General features: G+C 44.5%; 1 protein-coding gene across 2 annotated transcripts in view; it reads right to left on the bottom strand.

Moving 5' to 3' along the window:
- The window catches only part of DGKG (diacylglycerol kinase gamma), a 248,355-nt gene that overhangs the window by 82,649 nt on the left and 147,875 nt on the right, over window positions 1–17,831 (bottom strand). For both annotated transcript variants that reach the window (XM_049880842.1, XM_049880850.1), the window contains one exon: window positions 17,288–17,352. In XM_049880842.1, the coding sequence (XP_049736799.1) occupies window positions 17,288–17,352 (65 nt within the window). The remainder of the gene's footprint in view (window positions 1–17,287; window positions 17,353–17,831) is intronic.

The following is a 17,831-nucleotide window of genomic DNA, read 5'->3' as shown; positions in this document are numbered from 1 at the left end:
GGATTCTAAAGTCCTGTCCACAGCTAGGATTCTATAAGTTATTATTACAGGTAAGAGTCATACCATCTTTCATTCCAGTGTGACTGTCTACAACGTACTCACATGTATACTGCTGCATGTTCTCCTGATAAATTCCTATCATAATTCGATAGCGTCATACCAACTCCTGCAAAATTTCAAATTCACATATCTTATCTACTCTCATTCTCAGAAGCACTGTGTGAGATCATTGTTATTTCCATTGTACTAATCAGATAATTAAGAATCAGTTGTTGTTAGATGCCGTCAAGTTGATTCCGACTCAGAGTGACGCTATGCACAACAGAACGAAACACTGCCCAATCCTGCGCCATCCTCAAAATTGTTGCTATGTTTGAGGCCATTGTTGCAGCCACTGTATGTCAGTCCATCTCGTTGAGGGTCTTCCTCTTTTTTTGCTAGCCCTCTACTTTACCAAGCATGATGTCCTTCTCCAGGGAAAGGTCCCTCCTGATAACATGTCCAAAGTATGTGAGACAAAGTCCTACCATCCTTGTTCCTAAGAAGCATTCTAGCTGTACTTCCTCCAAGACAGATTTGTTCGCAGCCCATGGTGTATTCAATATTCTTCCCCAACATCACAATTCAAAGGCGTCAGTTCTTCTTCAGTCTTCCTGATTCATTGTCCACCTTTCACATGCATATGAGGCAACTGAAAACACTGTGGCGTGGGTCAGTCTCGCCTTACACTTCAAGGTGGACATCTTTGCTTTTTAACACTTTAAAGAGATCTCTTGCAGCCGATTTGCCCTGTGCACTGCATCTTTTGATTTCCTGACTGCTGCGTCCACGGTGTTGACTGTGAATCCAAGTTTCCTTTATATTATTTCCTTTATGTTGAGGTGTAATCCGAGAGGTGGGCAATTTCCCAAGGGCACACAGTCAGAGGCAGGGTGGGGACTGAAACTCAGTTCTTCTGATGTTGGATGCAACAAAATCCAAGGGTCAGAATCTACATTTTATGTAAGGGTGACCTGACACATGAATTCATACAGCCATTTGCCTGTGTTGCCTGAGAGATTATTCATTTATTTCACTAAAGAGAGTCATGGAGTTTCCTGGTAAGTACAGTGAAAAACAGAACAAAACAAAAAACAACCAAACCTGTTGCCATCGAGTCGATTCTGACTCATAGAGACCCTACAGGACAGAGGAGAACTAACTGCCCCACAGGGTTTCCAAGGAGCGGCTGGTGGATTCGAACCGCTGACCTTTTGGTTAGCAGCCAAGATTTTAACCGCTGTGCCACCTGGGCTCCTTTAAAATTTTTCTTTGGGCAAATAATAAGCATATACAGATTTTCTTTAGTAATTCTCTAAATGAGGAATGAAAATGAATCACTTGAATCTTTCCTAAGAATACCTATTCCTCATTCACTTTGTTTTTAAATTTATTTTTAATAGAACACGTACAAGTATGAACAGTTTTAAGAAAACATATCAGAACCAATATGCTAATCACATCAGCTCTAAATATAAAGATGAGCCCTGTTATATCACAAAAATGTCCCTATGCAAAAGGACAACAAGTCTCCAAAGTTCTAATGAGTAGGCTAACAAACTGTGATATTCTTTTCCCTGGAGCTAAAACAAAACAACAAAGCAAAGCAACATCAACAAAAATACACACAAAATAGCCGACCACGTTAAGCTATGTTTAAAAGCCACCTACGGGACTTCTGCACGAGGGAATCTGAAATGGCGTTGGTGAGGAAGGAGAATGACTCGTGGATTTTTTTCTTCTTGTGGATTTCTACTTCTACAACTAAACACCATGCTTTAAAGTTCAGGGTTTGTGAGAAAGCCCTCTGGTTGGTTTACATATAGGTCCCCATATGTACTAACGGAAACCCTGGTGGCGTAGTGGTTAAGAGCTATGGCTGCTAACCATGAGGTTGGCAGTTCGAATCTGCCAGGCGCTCCTTGGAAACTCCCTGAGGCAGTTCTACTCTGTCCTATAGGGTCACTATGAGTCAGAATCGACTCAGTGGTAATGGGTTTGGTTTTTGGTTTTATATCTACTAACTTCCCCAGGTCGGGAAAGCTGGGCCCCCTTGTCTCTTTCATGATGTCCCCTCTTATTTTTGTACCCTCCTTAGGGTTGTTACCTCTTCCCCCTCCTCCCCCGCCTGAGGTCTCTGTCCAACCTAACACCGTTTTCTATTGCAACACTTCAGTATTTCTAAGAGCTCTGAAATGTTTGTTCTGTAAATACTTTGAAAGGTAATTCATTAATTGTTTGATCCATTGAAAAAGTATTTACTCACTGACTGACTCCCATCACCGTCCACTCACTTACCTAGAGGAAAAGTTGAAAACTCCTGTGCAGAGCACCTCCCACCTCCTTTCCACCTCACCTGGGAACTCTCTTCTTTCCTCTGTGTCCTGTGTCCTCTGACACCTCTGCCCCGTGCCAGGCTGCTTCCCCCTTCTAGAATGCATCTGATCCCTTCCCCCTGGTGAACTCCTGCTTCTCTCTCAAGATCTTACTTGAATTTTCCTTCCTTCTGAAGTCTAACCTCACTTCCTTGGTTAGGAGCTCCCACAATACCCTCATTATTCAGCCTCCTTCTTTAAAACAAAGCTCACCATATTACTCTGTCTTCCCTTCTTCCGTGAGGGTTTAGAGGAGGGTGGAGCCCTGGTGGTTAGGAGCTATGGCCAGTAAACCAAAAGGTTGGCAGTCTGAATCCACCAGCTCCTCTTTGGAAAGCCTTGGAGCGGTTCTACTCTGTCCTATAGGGTTGACTATGAGTCGTAATTAACTTGACGGCAACGGGTTTTTTTTTTTTTTTTTGGCTTGGTGGAGGAGGGTTGGTAATAGCTACTGTAGGTCATCATCTTCCCTGCTGGGCCCATGGGCTCCTGGGAAGTCAGGGCTGTGGTAGTTCACCTTTCCTCTTATCCCTACAGATATTACTCAACACATTTTGGCCAAAAGAAGGAACATGCTCATGATTTCCACTCTGGTGCTAGGTCAATGGATCCTCAAAAAGATTCAGACACTTGTAGTGAAAAAGCTTCTGAACTAGTTGGAGAGATAGCAGGTTAGCACCGAAACAACAGATTATAAAAAACAAAAAGGACACATAAAAGCAGGAGAAAATGTGTCAAAAACCTTATAGGTTGATTCGAAGAGAACATGGATCACAAACTTGGAGCCCAGGGGCTGGAGTTAGGGAGGGAGTGTTCAGAATATCAAGGGGTGAATTTTGAAACAAGTAATAGATAATGATTAGCACCACCGAGGGAGACTCCATGCTAGAATGAGGAGTTAAAGGCATGAGGGCAGGGTGTGGGGAAGGGAAGAATTGTGGAGCAAGTAAATGGTAAGACTGGATTGGTGGTTCAGAAGGAGATTTTATAAAGGTTCCTGAAAGCAGCGGAGTTTAAGTTCTATAAAATGGGACCTAGTTACTGCAGTTGGTTCTTGGAAAGCAGTGACAGGACAAAAACCATGTCTCCAGGAGACTAACGGGCAGCTCCATGCAGGGTGGGCCTAAACGAGGAGAGCGTTGAGAAGGGAGGCTGGGGAAGGGATAGGCCTGGGCCAGGGGGGTGGCTGGGCAATCCTAAGGCTGGCATATTTTAGGCACTGTTGCGAATTGAATTGTGTTCCCTAAAAAAGATATGTTGAAGTCCTAACCTCTGGTACCTGTGGATGTGATCTTGTTTAGAAATAGAGTCTGTCTTGGTTATCTAGAGCTGCTATAACAGAAATACCACAAGTGCATGGCTTTAACAAAGAGAAATCTATTCTCTCACAGTCTAAGAGGCCAGAAGTCTAAATTCAGGGCACCAGCTCCAGGGGAAGGCTTTCTCTCTCTGTCGACTCTGGGGAAAGGTCCTTGTCATCAATCTTCCCCTGGTCTAGGAGCTTCTCAGTGCAGGGACCCCAGGTCCAAAGGATGCTCTCTGCTCCTGGTGCTGCTTTCTTGGTGATGTGAGGTCACCCTGTCTCTCTGCTCCCTCTTCTCTTTTATATCTCAAAAGAGATTGACTCAAGATACAACTTAATGTTGTTGATTGAGTTCTGCCTCATTAACATAACTGCCTCTAATCCTGTCTGATTAACATCATAGAGGTAGGATTTACAAAACAGGAAAATCACATCAGATGACAAAATGGTGGATAATCACACAATACTGGGAATCATGGATTAGTTATGTTGACACACATAATTTTGGGGGAACACAATTCAATCCGTAACAAGGTCACTGAAGATGTTATCAGTTCATATGAGGTCATAGTGGAGTAGGGTGGGTCCTAGCCCAATATAAGTGGTGTCCCTTAAAAGAGGAGGAGACACAGAGAGACACACAGAGGGAAGAATGCCATGTGGTGTTGTAACTACAAGCTAGGAACACCTGGGGCTACCAAAAGCTGGAAGAGACCAGAAAAGATCTTCCCCTAGAGCCTTCAGAGAGAACACAGCCCCGCCAAAACCCCGGATTTCTAGCCTCCAGAACTGTGAGACAATACATTTCTGTTTTTACGAGCCATCCAATTTGTGATACCCTGTTAACAAAAAAAAAAAAAAAATTTTTTTTTTTTTTTTTGTTATACAGGGTCCAAATGGAAACTGAGGAACAAAAGAGGGGAGGGGTCTTGTAGGAGTCGGGGACACCTCAGACAGTTCTCTGGTTCCCATATGGGGTGGGGGCATGGTGGGTGGAAAGACCACAGTCCTAGGCCTCAGAGAAGATGGTGTGTTCGTCATCCCAGATGAATGAGGCTGTCTCCTATTTTTAGAAACCTTTGGAGGTGATTCCACCACTTCTCTCAATAACTCATTTCAGCCTTTAATATATCTCCAGGCCAGAGGATTCCTCCGCTGTCCAAAATGGCAATTGCTCACTTTAAGCACATTTTTTTCCTCATTCTTTCCTGAGCCAAGATGAAGGATAAGAAGGTGTGGTCACTATTTCCTGTTCTGTATCCTTCCAACACTTGAGGCCCACTCTCTGGCCTCTCCTCTCCAGGACAAAAGATTTTGGTTTATTGAAGGTTTTCTCAAGGGTCTTCGTTTTCTGGCCTTTAATCATCTCTGTGGCTCTTCTCTAGTCTCTTTCTGCTTTTTGGTCACTGGGCATCAAATGAATGTTCAGAGGCAGGAAACATAGGGGAGGCTTTGGAACCCAGGGCTCTGAACTGATTCACTCCGGTTCAAACCCCTGCTGAGAATTTGCATTTCCAACAAGTTCCCAGGCAATGCTGATGCTGCTGGTTAGTGACCAATTCTGAGAACCACTAGTAGAGCAGTGGTTCTCAAAAATTATTATACATAAGAATCACCTAGGGATCTTGTAAAGTGTAGATTCTGATTCAGTATATCTAGGAGTGGAAATGCAAATTCTCAGCTGGGGTTTGAACTGGAATGAACCATTTAGAAGCCCTATTGGAATCAAACAGACCTGCTAATAAACTAGGTATGTGGTCATGAGCAAGTTGCATAATCTCCTTGAGTCTCCATTTTCTCATTTGTAAAACAGACAGATAATGATCTTATACTTGGAGAGTTGTGCCAATTAAAACTAATGTATGTGAAATGTTTGAAAGCACTCAATAAATGATGATCAATATTGCTAATATGGAGTCCCTGAGTGCCACAGTTAAGCACTGGGCTACTAACTGAAAGGTTGGCAGCTTGAGCCCACCCAGGAGCACCTTGGAAGAAAGGCCTGGCAATCTGCTTCCAAAAGGTCACAGTCATGAAAACCCTATGGAGAAGCTCTATCTGAAACACAAGGGGTTGCTGTGAGTTGAAATTGATTGGATGGCAACTGATTTGGTTTTACTGTTAGGAGGGGCAGGAACTGTGCTTATTAGATTGGGAATCCCAATCCTTCTAAGCACCTTCTAAACACCCTCATGCTCATGCTTGCTTAAAAAACCATGCTACTTCATCATTCAGGCGGCAACTTTTGCTATCTTTGATGGCTACAAAAAATACAAACTATTCTGATATAGTAGAACTGGGAACATGTACTGAGGGAATCAGGCTTTGTATTCACCCTGTACAAAAGCAGAGCTGCAAACATACCAGAAGGTTATTTTCATCGCAAAGGGACTCGAGCAATGATTTTCTTTATCTTTAAAACTCAAATTGACTTAACACAACCACTGAGATTGTTTTAATTGGAAAAGGCAAAAAACAAACAAACAAAAAAAACTCCCACTGCAGATAAACTCACTCCAATCAACTCCACTGTATCTTCTTCCTTCCATAACCTGCGAATGCTATAATGTATCTCAAGTAAATAAAAACATGCAATGAACGTGCTGAAAGGCATTGTGTTACAATGCTAACTGTGTTTATTTCTTGGGGGTGGGGGTGAGATCTATTTTCCTACAATAAGCTTTTAGTGCATAAAGAAAAATATTTTAAAACTGGTACATACCACTTTATAAAAACATAAAAATTATAAATATTTCCAAAGTGTGTATATCAAGTAAACTACCAAGTGCAGCAAAATGGTAATACTGTGTTTCTGAGTGATGGGATTATGCGTGATTTTTTAACTTTTATTTTTCTGAACTTCCCAAATTATTTATAAGGATATTGCAATGTCCTCTGTAATCATACTATATTATGTGTTATTAAATTATATAATGATAGATGTGTTGCTATTGAAAAAACCATTTTCTAATTAAGATAAACGAAGGGTAAAGCACATGCCATTGATTGCTACATTAATTCAAACCCTATGACCAAGAGCTATTTATCTGTCCATCCTAGAGAGGCAGAGAAGCATAGGGGAGTAAGTGGAGGCTGTCAGAGTTTTAAGAGCTTCTGAGTCATTTAACGTGACCATTACCTGATGTAAGATCCGTCTTTGTAATATTAATAATCTTACTAACATTAATCAGAGCCGGCGTCGACTGAGCTGGCACTGCTTTCCGTATGTGCCCGCCACCATAAGTACTTTAGATGTATTGTTTAATTGAATCCTTAAAATAATGCTATGAGGTAAGTTATTTGTGGTAGGCAGAATAACGCGCACCGCCCCCCACCCCGCAAAATGTCCGTGTCCTAATCCCTGGAACCTGTGAATACGCTGGGTTACATGGCAAAAGAGAATTAAGGCAGCAGATGGAATTAAGGTTGCCCAATGACCTGGAGATGAGGAGACAATCCCTATGATCTGAGTGGACCCCTCACAAGTGGAAGACACAGAAGGGAGAGTTCAGAGTGATATGATCTGATGTGACCATTGATGGATCTGAAGATAAAGGAAGGGGTTCATGAGCCAAGAATTGTGGGAAGTCTCTAGAAGCTGGAAAAGACGGAGAAATAGGTTCTCTCCCAGAGCTTCCAGAAAGGGACACAGCCCTCCTGACACACTGATTTTAGCCCAGTGAGACCCATGCCAGACTTCAGACTTCCAGCACGGTAAGCTAATAACTTGTGTTCTTTTAAACCACTGTTTGCGGAAATTCGTTACAACAGTCACAGAGAAGCTAACACAGCACTATGTACCTATTTTACAGATGAGCAGACTGAGTTTAAGAAGAGTAGCACGGTCAAGGTCACACATAAGTGGTAAATGACAATTCCAGGATTTGAATCGTGGTGTCTGATGGTACAATGGGCATTCTTGGGCACTTGGGTCCATTGGAGCCCCCAAATAATTGTCCAGCACCTGCTTGAACACAAAACGTGAAAACTTACCACCACCTTCAACAGTCCACTACTCTCCAGATGGCTCTCATTGTTAGAACTGATGCACTTATTTGGGTCTCAAATTGGTTTTTTGAGCTGTTTTTCCCATTGCTTTATCATAGAAAATCATCTAATTCCTCCTTTACAAGAAAATTCTTTTAAACATTTAATGCCAATAATCATTGCTCCCTAAGTTTTCCTATCACCATTTCAGTGAAGCCGTGGTGGCACAATGGTTATGAGCTCAGCTGCTAACCAAAAGGTTGGCAGTTCAAATCCACCAGGAGCTCCTTAGAAACCCTCTGGGGCAGTTCTATTCTGTCCTGTAGGGTCACTATGAGTCAGAATGGACTCGACGGCAATAGGTTTGGTTTTTTTGGTTCAAGTCATCTTTGGGTGAGATAATCCCAGTTGCTTTAGCCCTTCTTTCCTCCTAAGACATGGTTTCAAGTTCTGACACCTTCCTGACCTCTCCCTTCTGGGAAGTTTCTGGACTGCCAATACCCACCTAAGGACCCAGCCAGTTCCTACCTTTACTTTGAATTTGTGTTATCACGCTGACCTTGATCCTTCTGAACTTTATTATATACTAAATCTTGAGCTTTTTTGATGAAAATATTTCTAGAAATCAAGAAAGAAATAGATACTGATAACTTTTGGATGATCTGGTCTAAAGATTGGAAAACATTGCTTGCTTTTCAAGTCCCTTTTGATATGATCTCAAACTGATTCCATCTTTGTTGACATAAATTATTCCTTTCTCATTCCAGCCTGCCAGGGGCTAGAAGAAAGAACCTCTCAAGCTAAAGCAAGGAAGTATTCCGGAAAACCTGCAACTTTATGGGAAGCCCAAGGTATCACAGGCTTTTTCTGAGAAGTTTTGTTGTCTGTTTCTGATAACGACAAGGGGAACCAGAAGGAAAATGAAGGAACTATTAAGAGTCAATGTGATTTCATCATATTATTTAAAATATTATGAGTCCTTAGGGCAGAGAAACCTGCACACAAATATTAATAACAGCCTTCTAAAACCTTTGATCAACCACAGCTTTCAATGATAGATGTTGTAACTCCCTCGTTTCTGCAAATAATCAAGGGCTGACTGGTAAACAGTCGTCCAGCCAAACAAAACCTGCTCTTCTGCAATTGCGTAATGTTGAGTGCCTGGTGAAAAAAACCCATCAACCCATATTTCACTAATTTTACGCTCTGGGTCTCTCCCAGACAGGGGTGGGGGCAGCGGTGGATAAAACATTTTTGTGGGTTCGTACATAAACATGCAGGAAATCAAATGTGCTGCTCTGTCAAAGACGCTTGAGCAGGAAACGTAAGGTTTGCATTTCCTTTATAAATACCTTTGGGGATAAGAACACAAACAGAAAATGCCACAACCAACTTCATTTGAGGATTTTTCTGAATCTCAAGTATTCAAAAAATTCTTTTGATATATTGAGGGAAACAGGTGCTGACAGTGGGGCGGACCTCTGGAGGCCCAGGACAGGTCTCTCTTGGGGTGCCAGGAATCAGATCAAGGAAGGCAAAGATCAACTCAGGGCACAGAGTGAAGACTCTAATGACATGCAATTTTAACCTGCTGTTGTACCTGTAGGAGCCCTGGTGGTGGCACGGTGGTTAAGCACTCAACTGCTAACCAAAAAGTCGGTGGTTCAAATCCATCAGCTGCTCCTTGGAAACCCTATAGGGCAGCTCTACCCTGTCCTATAGGGTCGCTATGAGTTGGAATTGACTCGATGCCAATGAGTTTTGTTGTACCTGTAGAAGCACTGGTGGCACAGTGGTTAAGCACTCAGCTGCCGACCAGAAGGTCAGTGGTTCGAACCCACTAGCCGCTCCACAGGAGAAAGATGTGGCATTCTGCTTCCATAAAGATTACAGCCTTGGAAACCCTATGGGGCAGTTCTACTCTGTCCTATAGAGTTGCTATGAGTTGGAATTGACCCCAGGGCAATGGGTTTTGTTTTTGGGGCTGGCTGGCCCTGCATGCTTTAGGAAAGTCAAACACTTGGCCTGTAACATTGGACTACCTCACTGGGCTTCTGGGAAGAATTACTTACATTTAATTTTTAGATGGAAAATGAAAATCTTATCTAAATGGTGATACATTCTATACTCATGCCTGCAGAGCACAGCACAGGTATTTGAAAAAAAGAGAAGAGGCCTTTTCCTTTCCAGACTTCCATGAATTGAGGTTTACTGGTATCTATTTTGCCTCCAATTGAATGCCTCTGTTCATTTAAAGCAGGGAACAGGTACGCTATGGGTGAGGGAAGAGTAGGCATTAATGAAGAAAGGGCAGTCACTCACCCAGGTACCTGACTGCCTGGCCCACCCACACCCCGCCCACTAACTGTGCTCTCCATGGTTCCAGCTGGTAAGCCATAAGCATCCATGGTGCACCCAGCATCTGTCTGCATCTCCCCCACTTCCACACTGCCCTTCCTGTTACCATTTCAGCTGGGCTCTGTGATCCCCTATTGCAATCCTGCCTCCAGCCTGGACTTAGCATTTGCACTTAGAATCCCTGGTATTCAGATTCCAAACCTCTGTCTCTTGGAGGCCCATGGAGCCAGTGAAGGGGATTTCCTCTACAGCTCTAGTCCCATGGCTAGCTGGTGTGCATACTGGTGTGCACATCCACCCGCTAAGACCAGATTTGGACAGACTGGATGCACTGTTGGAATCTCCTTAGTGTAGCAGTTCTCCAGCTTCTCAGCTTAAGGAACATGTCAATGGAGCTAAGACCCTATAATTGAATCCCACTTGCCAGTCTTTCAAAGGAGCATTTTATTGTCACAAAGGCATGCCTTCCTCACGGTTTTCACCCAACAACACTCAAAAACAAATAATTGCTGAGAGCCTCCTATGGGCCACGATCTTACATATTACTTCATTAAATACTTGCAAAATATTCAGAGGAGGAAGCAAAGGCTTAGAGAGATTAGGGAACTTGCCCAAGGTCATAAAGCTAGTAAGTGGCAGAGCCAGGTTTTGATGCCAACATGGTCTATACTCAGCTGCCTCTTTCTATAAATATCAACAAAGCGCTTAGTTATCTGCAAGATACATTTCGAACCTCTTAAGGACTCCAGCTACATCAGGGCTGCTGGGGAACCCCTTGTCAGCGACTCCGTGGGCCTGGCTCCAAGTACTCTAACACTCCAGGGTCTGTTCATTCCCCAAGGGCTTTCAGGAAAGGTGGTCAGCTTCTGGTAGGAATGAAATACCGTTGCGGTCTCTTTGAAACGCCTAACAGGAAATACCTCGCTTCAGTCTAAACTGCTGAGGGACACGTTCAAGTGAATGACACTCAGCAGGTTTGGAATAACACATGCCTCAAGTGCTCTGAGTTTTCTACCAACAATGAAAAAATTCCATGGTTAGGCCTCTCTTTCTGGACACTCGCTGACAGTGACATTGGAATTAGGTAGCTTTTATGTACATACACCTTGTGTACGAGACCATTGCCACAGACTTAATCCAGAAACATCTCAGAGAACTTGTTTTGGGGGTACCTGGAAGACCATCAAGGTGTTCTCAGCTCCTCTGCTAGTGCTGTCTGTGTCTGGCTGATGGGCTGATAATCTTGTCTCCTCCCCCACCCCCCGCTGCCAGCTGAAACCCTCTTTCCTCCATTCTTCTGCCTCTAGAGCAAACTCCTTACTCTTTGAGCCCTGGCAAATGTGTTTTCTTTTTATTAACCCCTCTTTGCTTGCCAGGGCCAGCTCAGGGACGTGAGAGAGACCTGTGTGGTTGCCCAGGGTCCTGAGCTTAGAAGGGTCTGTTACTTGGTTTATTATTCTGTCTGCCGTCACTGTCTTCAACTTCTTAATACTTTTCGAACAAAGGGCCCCACACTTTCATTTTGTACCGGGACTCAAAAATCACGTAGCTGGTTCTGCTCCTTGCCGTGGACACTGAACCAGGGAGAAGAGTCATACCACGTAGGCTGACAGTGGGTGGTATGTCCTGTGGTATTTCCTTTGAAAGTCAGAAGGCATTTTCCTACTTAGAAGATTTATACAAGTGGGTGGAGTACGTGAGAAGTCAACCTTCCTTAGCCTCAGTTTCCTCATCTTTAAAATGAGGACAGTAGCACCTACCCTGGCAGGTTACTGTTAGTATTGAGGGGGACCATGTATAAAGTACTGTCAGAGTATTTGGTATACACCAGGTGTTCGCCAAACAAAATCCGTGGAAGATAGCAGGTGCAGCCAACTGAATTTGGACTCTGCGTTGAGAGCTAGGCTAGGATCAAATCAACTCCATTACTTAATAAGATGTACGACCTCCTTTAGGTGACTTAGCTTCTCCCAGCCTCAGTTCCTTTATCTGAAAAATGGAAATGCTACTATTGTAAGGTTGTTTGTTTGGGGATATAAAGAAATTAATGCAAACCTAGTTCACCACCTGGCATCCAATACCAAAAAACCCAAAACCAAATCTGTTGCCATCAAGTTCATTCCAACTCATAGCAACCCTATACAACAGAGTAGAACTGCCCCATAGAGTTTCCAAGGAGCGCCTGGTGGATTTGAACTATCAGCCTTTTGGCTAGCAGCCATAGCACTTCACCACCAGGATTTCTGGCATCCAATTGGAGATCAAAACATAATAACTGTTCTTATTTTGGTATCCTTGGTTTCCTCATAGGAGCCCTGGTGCTGCAGTGGTTAAGAGCTCAGCTGCTAACCACAAAGTCAGCAGTTCGAATCCACCCACTGCTCCTTGAAAACTCTATGGGGCAGTTCTACTCTGTCTTTTGGAGTCGCTATGAGTCGGAATCGACTTGATGGCAATGGAATGGGTTCCCTTTTAACATGATTTCTGCACTCTAAACAACTCATTTTCAAATGACTTTTGGGATATAACCCTTAATAAATTCCCGTATACGCTACAATTTCCTGTGTGTAGTTACGACCGCCTACATGTAACCTTGTATATTGAAATAATTTTCTAAAAAATACTTCGGGACTATGTTTCCTTTTGCTAGCCTTTGACTTCCTTGAAGGCGGGGACCAGGTCTTACTTACCCTTGTATCTTAGCACACTTTCTAACATGTTAGGAACTGAATTGAATTAAACCTCTTCTGTTGTTTGTACCAATAGTGAGATGATCATTTTCATAGCGCACCTACATGAGCAATTAATGATAGCATGTCAATGAGAGGAAAGGAAAAAGGGCAGAAAATAGCCCCGTCTCTGCCCTTAAAGACCGCTTTTCCCTTGTCCTTCACACTGGGTGCATCTTCCTGCATCCCTGGGTCTGGTTCTTGCTCTGTTAACAAAGCTATTCTATCAGGGAACATAATTTTGTTTTGTGTAACCAACCACCTTCCCTGGCAACAACCTGTATAAAGAAGCCACTGAGGGAAGACTTTCCTGAAGCCTCAACTGTGGAATCATAACTTGATGCTTCCTTGGATTCAAAGGGACCTCAGAACTGTGACTTTTAGCCATTTGGGGGTTATGGTTTCCTCTAAGGACTTTCGGAGAGTCACAGACATTCTCCTCAGAAAAATACATTCAATATTTCACATAAAATTTTTGAGGTGTTTTCAGAGTCTGCAACGCCCTTGGACTCCATGTGAAGAATTCTTGTCAGAAAATAAAGGGCAGATACATGCTACAACATGGATGAACCTTGAAAATGTTATGCTGAGTGAAATAAGTCAGTCACAACGGGACAAATATTGTATTACCCTACTTACACGAAATATCTAGAATAGGCAAATGCATAGAGACCAAAGTTTATTAGTGATTTCCAGGGGCAGGTGGGAGAGAGGGAAAAAGGGGGACTTACTGGTTAGGGGACACTGAGCTTCTTAAAGGTAATGGGAACATCCGGGAAGGGATAATGGTAACTGCTGAACAACATGATAGACATAACTAATGCCACTGAAGAAGCCCTGGTGGCACAGTGGTTAAGAGCTCGGCTGCTAACCAAAAGGTCAGCAGTTCAAGTCCACCAGCTGCTCCTTGGAAACACTATGGGGCTGTTCTACTCTGTCCTATAGAGTCGCTATGAGTCAGAATCCGCTCGACAGCAATGGGTTTAACTTCACTGAATTGTGTGTGTGAAGGATGCTGAAATGGCAAACGGTTTGTTATGTATATATTTACCACAACAAGGAAAGAAAAAGAATTCTAGTGAGAATAGTACAGGCAACTGAATGACCACTTCAAAGGATTCAAGTTTCTTGATACATTAGCTCTTGCTAGTCACTCTCCCTTACTGAAAACAAAACTAAACAAAACCAAACAATTACAACTCCCTAGATTTAACCTCAGGATCATGCCTGTGGGCCCAGGCACGGCATTAATACTAAGGGCTTCCAGCCAAGCAGTGACTACTCTTTAGAGAACCTAAGTTCAGCAGAGTAAAACGAACCCTTGTTTGATAATACCGTTTACATTTCCAAATCCTGGGTATCAAGCTTTCTTCCTATCCCTTGTGGCCCTTCCTAAGTTTAGCAGCTGGTGTAATGCGGTAACCATGGCAACAACCACCTGCCTATTTAGAATCATCTCCAACGCTAAATAAGGAAGTCTGGAGAAAATGGCTGCTCGCCTGCCTCTCCGTGGCCACACCGGGCACTCCAGGGTATTTTCCAACATGGCACGCAGGCAGGGTGGAAGCAGCGAAGACCCAAAGTTATTAATAGCAAGTGTTCTGTGACCTTGTGAAGCAGGCAGAAGCCCTTTATCCCACAGTGTTTTCACTTATTAGGCTAACACGTGGATTAACATGCAAATCCACGTGCCCAGCGTCACAGGTGACCACACCACCTTGACCTCAACCAGGCGAAGGGTGAGGCACCAACCTACCCCTGAAGAGCAGTCTTGTTAATGGGAACAGTAATTCAGATCACAGTGAATTTGTACTTGCATTGAAATACACGCTGCAGTTTTTTTTTTTCTTGACAGGTTTATTTTTCCAGTTGTGTTTAGTTCCAACTAATGTTAAAACACACGTAGGAGAAAGGTGAAGAGAAAACGAACACCCCAACTACCTTAGACAGCCCAGGTTGCATAATTCCACCTGTGGGTACCTGACAATTGCTCTACTTATATCATACGTTGACCTGTATATTGATTTTTGGAATATGGAAAAACTCTCCCTCCCTCTGCTCCTGGGCTGTCTACAAACAACAGAGGCTTTTCTTCTTTCCCATGCCAGCAGACCACGCAGTCGGCGGCCACACCCAACAACCTGCCCTTTCCCAAGCATGCCCTCTCTGTATCTTTTTCTACCCTCGGTTCCTCCTGCCCGGGCTGTCCCTCCCCTTTTACTCAGCCTAGCAAACGCATACTTACCTTCTGTGCCTTGGTTCGGACTTCTCTGTCTTTGGAAAACCCTCAAGGGCACATTCCATAGCTTGCTTTATGTTACCATTAAAAACACAAAACAAAAAACAGTTGCCATGGCATTGACCCCAACTGATGGTGACCTTGTGTGTGTCAGGGCTCTATAGGGTTTTCAATAGCTGATTTTTTTGGACATAGATCACCAGGCCTTTCTTCTGAGGTGCTTCTGGGTGGACTTGAACCTCCAACCTTTCAGTTATCAGCTGAAAGCCTTAACTGTTTGCACCACCTAGGAGCTCCTGTATTCCTGTACCCATTGCCAACGAGTCAATTCCGACACATAGTGATGCTACAGTACAGAGTAGAACTGCCCCATAGGGTTTCCAAGAAGCGGCTGGTGGATTCGAACTGCCGACCTTTTGGTAAGCAGTAGAGCTCTTAACCACTATGTCACCAGGGCTCCTGTGTCCCTATGGCTCATTTCTGTTCACTTCACGTTACACAAATCCTCAGGCATATTTGCTTTCCAGTCTGTTGCTGCCACTGGACTGTGACCTCCCTACACAGCCCTATTTGAAACACCTGCACAGCTGTGCTTGCTGTGAGATGTTTTCAAAACGGACTGTTGAATGAATGAATGAATGAACAGAGCCCCATGGATTTCTGCAAGCGTATATACGGCATCGTCACAGGCACGGGTGCATGAGTACGTACATGGGTACCTGTGTGACGAGAGCACCTTAAGAGTCTGTGGAATGGGTGGAAGAGTGGGAGTGTAAAAAGGGATCATGTGGATATATGAGAATGAGAAAGTCTGTGAGCGGGAATCGTTTGATCCGTAAATCTGTTAGTGCAGGAGGGGAAGGGACTGAAAGCGTGAGTGTTTGGGGTGTTTACTGAGCGTGTCTGGTTTGCACGTGAGACAGCAAGAAGGAAGACGCCTGGGACAGAAAGCGGACAGAAATCCCTGCAAGGCTGGTTCAGTGGCAACTACATCCCACAGGTAGCTTCATTATTTTCACTGTCTGATCCCCCCAAAGACTTTCCTCTTACTGGCTAACATCCTAGGCTGTGGGGTCAGGAGAAAGGAGCAGAAAAGAAAATGAGGGAGTTCTTTGGGGGAACCCGTTGCTGTCAAGTCAATTCCAACTCATAGTTGCTGTCAAGTCAATTCCAACTCATAGCGACCCTACAGGACAGAGTAGAAATGCCCCATAGGGTTCCCAAGGAGTGGCTGGTGGATTTGAACTGCTAACCTTTTGGTTAGCAGCCATAGCTCTTAACCACTATGCCACCAAGTCTCCTTTGGGGGTGCTGGGCCTTAAATGAATGTCTGCAGACAACTTCCTGATCTTTTCTCTGAAAAGAACCCTGCAGGCTAAATAAAAGTCAAGCCCTTCAGGCTCAAAGATGGAGTCTAAATTCTTATTCTCCCTCCTCCTTGCCTGCCTGAGGGTGGGGATGGGGTCCAGTGGTCATCTTGAAATGGTAACCCAAAGAGAAAAGAGAAGGGCTAGGAATTAACCAAGGAGAAGAAAAAGGAGAGAAGGAAGAAGGGAAATTGAACAATTCCAGGGCTAACTATGCCTGTCACAATGCAGTTCTCCCAAATTAGCTCCCCCAGGCAAGGAGGGTTTTGTTTTGTTTGTAAACGAACTGGCTTTCTCTTTCCTTTCATTTTTGGACCTGACATCCACACTTTACACAGGGTTGTCCAGGCCAAGGTTGGGACCTGGTAGGCTCCTGGTTTTGCAGGGGCCACCACAGGCCTCTCGGCTGCTGCCCTCCACTGTCTTGGGAGGAAGAGGCAACGCCCTCCTGGTGCTCTGGTACTGGCCCTGGAGGAGCTGCTGCCCTTTCCCCTTTGGTATGCAAAGAAGCTGGGGGGCTCTGAGAACCCCCTTCTACCTCTCCACTCCTTTCCTAGAAGAGTTGTAGGGGCTGGGGGTTGGGGGGCCCCATGAGAGGGGTTCCAGTGAGCCAAGGGCAAATCCGCCTCCAGGTGGGTGCCCCACGCCTCCCCCCTCCCTCACTCCAACCCCACCCTCTGCACGGCATCATTTGGGAGGGACAGTTGCCAGGCTATGGCAGGCTTCTGACATTTTTTCTACTTGGAAATGAAAACCCTTCTTCCGGCCTCATGGCAGGAAAGCAGAGTCCTTTGCCACGACAGCAGGTGGGAGGCCTCGGTCTGGCCAGGCCAGGCGGGGAGGCTGCAGAGGGCAGAGCAGCCAGGCCTGCAGGGGCCATGGCCTCTTACCTGCTGTTGAACTTTTCAGGATGTTTCTCTCTCATCAGGTGGAATCTGTGTGCAATTGAAGCATCCTGAAAGGGCAAGACAGGACAGCAGATGCTGGGTTAGTGGCCATGCCTCCCAGACCTCAGACCCCATCTCAGACAGGACACCAAGGCTCAGACAGAAGCTGAACATCATGTCCAAGGTTGCAAGTCAGTGTAAGGAATGCTTTGAGAGCCCACTTCAGCTGACCCCAGAGCCACTGCCATGTTCACTCTGTGCCCGGCTAGTGAGAAGCAGGTAGTTCAAGGGTGAGTGAAGGGGACACCTGGGTCCTTTAAAGAGGGAGAGCAGTTACAGTACAGCAGCCTGTGTGGGGGGCTAAATGTGAGTTTTTGGAAATGCACTGTCATATTAACTGTTTTTTTTCTTAAATACTTTTTCTTCTGAAATATTTTAAGACTCACAAGAAGTGGCAAAAATAGTATAGAGAGCTTTCCCCAGTGCTAACATCTTACATAACCACCGCACATTGTCAAAACTGGGAACTTGAACGTTGGTACCAGGC

This window comes from Elephas maximus, chromosome 1 (assembly GCF_024166365.1).
Source record: "Elephas maximus indicus isolate mEleMax1 chromosome 1, mEleMax1 primary haplotype, whole genome shotgun sequence".
Taxonomy (NCBI): Eukaryota; Metazoa; Chordata; class Mammalia; order Proboscidea; family Elephantidae; genus Elephas; species Elephas maximus.
The sequence above is the reverse complement of the archived record's forward strand: the minus strand, read 5'-3'. Positions and strand labels throughout refer to the sequence as shown.